Source organism: Mastomys coucha, unplaced genomic scaffold (assembly GCF_008632895.1).
Source record: "Mastomys coucha isolate ucsf_1 unplaced genomic scaffold, UCSF_Mcou_1 pScaffold20, whole genome shotgun sequence".
In the NCBI taxonomy this organism is placed as follows: domain Eukaryota; kingdom Metazoa; phylum Chordata; class Mammalia; order Rodentia; family Muridae; genus Mastomys; species Mastomys coucha.
Window position 1 is genome coordinate 116,516,357 of NW_022196903.1, and position 5,445 is coordinate 116,521,801.

Genomic DNA, 5,445 nt, shown 5'->3' on the forward strand with positions numbered 1-5,445 from the left:
GTTCATAATAATTCTGAGCATTTTGTCTGGTTGTTAATTGCTCTAAGCTTTTTGGTCCTGTGGTGAGTGCATGCTCTCTGACAGGGAATGGAGTCTGCTGGACCTTGAGACTCTGGTCAGCCGCTGTGATTTCCATGTTACTCCTCAGCACCTGTTTCATTGCGAGCTGTGTAGGTAAGTTCCTCACTGACTGGTGTCTCTTTTGGACACTTTCTAGTCTCTGTTCCAGAGACTCCCAGGGAACTTTTTCTTTTGTTTTGGCTTTTCAAGACAGAGTTTTTCTGTGTAACAAGCCCTGGCTATCCCAGAATTCTCTCCATAGATCAGGATGGCCCTGAACTCACAGAGATCCTCTCCCTCTGGCTCCCAAGTACTGGGATTAAAGGCATATGCTATCACCAGCCTGGGGTTGTTATCTTAATCCCATTAACTCGACTGACTTCACATGTAATGTCATGTTTTTCTTGACTTCTCTTTTTTGTTCTCCATCCCCCCGCCCCATCTTTTTACTAATGAGATATATAAGGCTTCTTCCTCAGTTTTGTGAGCTCATGTCATTTATAAGCATTGTCTGTGACAGTGCCTTCCAGCACTGGGCTCACCCGCAATCACAGTCTCTGCTCACATCTCTCTACTGGGAGTGCAAGTCCAATTGATTTCATAATGTCGTTCTTAGAGTTTTTGATTCATTCTGGATTTTCTTTCTCAATACAAGAGGAAAAAGTCACCAAATGAGATAGTGATGATGGAGGAAATAAAATATCTCTGGCCTGTTTCATCTGCTCAGAAAGCCATGTGTGAATTTTATTATGTGAGACATTTTGATGATGTTCTTTGCAGTCCACAGTCTGTTTCTCCATTTACTGTGATGATCACAATAATTGCTGTACAGTCCAGGAAACAGTGGGAGTGACTTCCATGTCAGTGGTCTGCTTTGTGATGAGTCAATCTCACCTTCTCACTGAGGCAACATCTTCTCTAATTGGCACAGTCAAAACTAAGAAAGCAAGTTGTAGTCATTATGGGTAGCTATTTCACTGATCAAGAGGAAACAGATGGCCAGGACCCAAAACATGAACTAGAAACATTTTGCTTAGGATAGTGAAGAGGGTCTGTTTTTGTTAACATTGTTTAATGTGCACACTCATGAAAACGCTAATTAAAGTAATTTTTATTTATTCTTTGAAACTTTCCTACTCATACGCAACGTACCTTGATCATATCTTCTCCACTTAAAAGTATCTAGATGATTAAAGTACTCCTACCTACAATCAGGAATGGTTATGATATGTAAACATACCCATTATTCTTGTCTCAAAGTTGCTTAAACAAAGGAGGCTGGACACTGATGAGGCAACAGATAACTATACAGGACTTGTGGCAGTTCCCTGATGCAGGGGTTTGTGATTAATTCATGTAGAAGATTAAATGTTTATTCCAGAAAATACAGCTGATATTATAGTGGGGGAAAGAAAAAAACAAATGAGGAGATGTACAAATAAGTAATTTAAATGACTATAGGGGAGCAATAATTTAGTCTTGTCTTTCTTTACTGGGTTTGCCTAGAGATGTGGGAGAGGTATAGTGGAGGAAGAAGCCTGGCACAGGTAGAAGACATGAGGCTCCAGGGATGGCTAGGTCATGCTCATTCCCTTCTTTCTTCACAGTGACTTACCAGTTTATGATGGACCAGCCCAGTAGAAGACTATATGAACTTCACACATACCATTCCAGTCTCACTTGCTTCAGTGAAGGGACTATGGTGTCAGGTGAAGATATGCAATATTTCACTAGATTTGGGGGGGTCATTATTAGGGTTGAATTTAAGATATATTTTTTATAGTGTGGGTATGTATGTGAGAAAGAAAGAGGAAAGAGGACACACAGAGAGAAAGAGAGAGCAAGATGTTGCAACTTGGAAACTATCAAACATTCTCTGTACTTCCATGTTCAGTTAATGTTTTGGATATTTCCATGAAACAATTCAATTTAATTCCTAGGAATCTTGATTTTGGCCAACACTGTCAACACACACACACACACACACACACACACACACACACACACACACACACACACAGTCTGTCAGGTAAACTCTGGAAGTCATTCATAAAGATTCTCATGAGTTTTACATTCAATACATAAAATTCTCTTTGGCATTTAAGTTCCTCAATTAATACTATACATCTCCATTCCAAGTACCAGCTTTATTACTGAGAAAAATGGCTCATGCTGAGCCTGTCATTGTCGTAAGTGCATAAATGGCAAATTCATGTATGGAGAGTCAACTTGAGCATCATATTTGCCTCTCCTCTGTGTGATGATACGCACTTGTCTTTAATTTTCCTTATGGACTTAATATTTAACATATAACAATGGCATCTAGACATCTGTCAGAGTCCTGATCCAAGAACTGGCTTACTCACCATGTCATTATTATTATTATTATTATTATTATTATTATTATTATTATTATCATGATCATCATGATCATGATCATGATCATCATCATCCTTGTGGGAAGAGAAGTAGATGCGAAGACAGAGAGCAAAAGCCCCTCCTACATCGAGGTGTTGGGATTTTTTCTCTTAGTCATTGTTTAGGATACATTGCACGGCAACACAAAGGTTGCCCTGGCCATGCTTTTCTCAGCACATTGGGTTCTTTGTGTTAAATAACTGTGGGGCTGATTCTTTCCTGAGGAAATCATAATTCCACGAATATGGTCTTTCTTCTATTTTCTGGAGACATTTACACAATAACGGTTCATATATCTATCTTGTAACGGTTCATATATCTATCTTGAGATACAGTTTCACCCAGGAAGGGTTGGACTCCTTAGAAAGTCTAAGCTAGCTTGTACTTACAGTCCTCCTGGTTCAGCCTCCTGTGTGTTGGGATTACAACAGATGCAGAAGACTTTACAAGGCTACAACGGCAGTTTTAAAGAAAAATTGGCACTTGTCCTTTAGGAGGCTCCGAAATGAGGCAGAAGTAGACTTTAATTAAATTTACTTTGTATCCATTCATAAAGACATTTCCTAAGTGTATCTGCCTTAAAATTATGGCCAAGCAGGCTATTTGGCATAACTAATTCTGTTCTTAGATAAGTTTATGTGATGAAATTATTTATTTAATACTGTATCAGAAAATAAAATAACAGACATTTAACAATACTCTTTTGAATTGAATTAATACAATAAAAAGAAAAGGAAAACTTTCAGCAAACATATTTATATTTTGTCATTCATGCCAATGCATTAAATTCTGTAATTCCAGCACTTGGGAGGTAGAGGCAGGGGAATTTGTACAGATATGAATTTCATCTGGTCTACCTAGAGAGTTCTAAGGCTAAGTAATGAGATTCTGTCTCAAAGGAAAAAAATTATCTGCGTGTAAAAGGAAAATAATTATCTGAGTGTAGCAGTCTGGGCTGGCATCTGTGGTCTCTTAGAACATCTGTCCAGGCCTTCCTGGCTTTCGCAGTCTTCGGTGAGATGTCAGCCATTATTCTCATAGGTCTACTCTTATATGTTACTCAGTCTTTTCCTCTTTCAGCTTTTCATATTCTTTCTTTGTCCTGTAAGTTCAGCGTTTTGATTATTGTATGTTGTTGGGAATATCTTTTCTGATCCAGTTTGTTTGGTGTCCTGTATGCTTCTTGTACCTTGACAGTTACCTCTTCTTTAGGTTAGAGACATTTTCTTCTATGATTGCATTAAAAATATTTGCTGTGCATTTAACTTGGTTTTCTTTTCCTTTCCCTCTCTATTCCTATAGATTTAGTCTGTTATTTTTTTTTTTTCTTTTGTAATCCGAGATTTCTTGGATGTTTCGTGCCTGGGTTTTGTTTTGTTTTAGATTTAATATTTTCTTTGAGTGAGGTATCCCTTTCTACTTACTATCCTGTTTTCAGTGCCTGAGCTTCGCTCTTCCATTTCTTATACTCTGTAGTTGGTGAGGCTTACCTCTGAGGTCTTGTTTGACATCCCAAATTACACATTTCCAGTTTCATATCTAGGTTTTACTTAGTGATTATATTTTTACTTTCATGTCATAAATTGTTTTCATTATTTTATTCCACCACATGTGTTTACACAGACTTATAACTGAATGGTATTTTTGTCATTTTTTTTGGGGGTCTCATATTGCTTTATTGGGACATTGAAAAAAACCATACTGGTCTTTTGTTTGTATATTATGGTTTCCAATTTTTTTTTTTACAAGCTTTGTTTCTCTCTGTTGTCAGTTTAGTCTCTGTGTGTTTCTTGTGCTTTTCTTCTATTTTAAATTGTGTCCTTTAAAAAACTGCCTGTTTGTTTTCTAAAGTAAGAGAGAAAGATGGTATAGAATTGGATATGAAGACAGGTGGGAAGGATCATGGGAAGGTCGGGGGAGAAGAAATCATGATCAGAATATGTTGTGTAAAAATTATTTTCGACCTCTGCCGCGGACGGAGGCGAGATGGTGGCCACTGAGGGGGTCGGGGAATCTGCGCCAGGAGGTGAGCCGGGACAGCCAGAGCAGCAGCAGCCGCAGGAAGCGTCCCCCATGGACGACAGGTTTCTGAGCCTGGACTCGCCCACCTATGTCTTGTACAGGGACAGGGCAGAGTGGACTGACATAGACCCAGTGCCCCAGAATGACGGCCCCAATCCAGTGGTCCAGATCATCTACAGTGAAAAGTTTAGAGATGTGTATGATTACTCCCAATCTTGCAGCACGATGAAAGGAGCGAGCGAGCCTTTAAGCTCACCCAAGACGCTATTGAGTTAAACGCAGCCAACTATACAGTGTAGCATTTTCGGAGAGTTCTCTTAAGGTTGCTTCAAAAGGATCTACAAGAGGAAATGAACTACATCACTACAATAATTGAGGAACAGCCCCCAAACTATCAAGTTTGGCACCATAGGAGAGTATTAGTGGAATGGCTGAAAGATCCTTCTCAAGAGCTTGAGTTTATTGCCGATATTCTTAATCAGGATGCAAAGAATTACCATGCCTGGCAGCATCGACAGTGGGTCATTGAGGAATTTCAACTTTGGGATAATGAGCTGCAGTATGTAGACCAGCTTCTTAAAGAAGTGAGAAATAACTCTGTGTGGAACCAAAGACACTTCGTCATTTCTAATACCACTGGCTACAGTGATCGTGCTGTGTTAGAGAGAGAAGTCCAGTATACTCTGGAAATGATCAAGTTAGTGTCACATAATGTGAGTGCATGGAACTACTTGAAAGGGAGTTTGCAGGATCATGGTCTTTCCAGATACCCTAATCTATTAAATCAGTTGCTTGATTTCCAACCCAGTCACAGTTCCCCTTACCTGATTGCCTTTCTTGTGGATATCTATGAAGACATGCTAGAAAACCAGTGTGACAGCAAGGACATTCTTAATAAAGCACTAGAGTTACGAGAGATCCTAGCTAAAGAAAAGGACACTATAA

General features: G+C 39.1%; 1 protein-coding gene and 1 pseudogene across 1 annotated transcript in view; both read left to right on the forward strand.

Annotated features, from left to right (window-relative positions):
- Positions 1-5,445, forward strand: part of LOC116099558 (C-type lectin domain family 6 member A) — a 12,362-nt gene that overhangs the window by 659 nt on the left and 6,258 nt on the right. Inside the window, exons 2-3 of the mRNA XM_031383327.1 lie at positions 85-174; positions 1,668-1,769. Of these exons, the coding sequence (XP_031239187.1) occupies positions 85-174; positions 1,668-1,769 (192 nt within the window). The remainder of the gene's footprint in view (positions 1-84; positions 175-1,667; positions 1,770-5,445) is intronic.
- On the forward strand, positions 4,465-5,438 carry LOC116099555 (annotated as a pseudogene).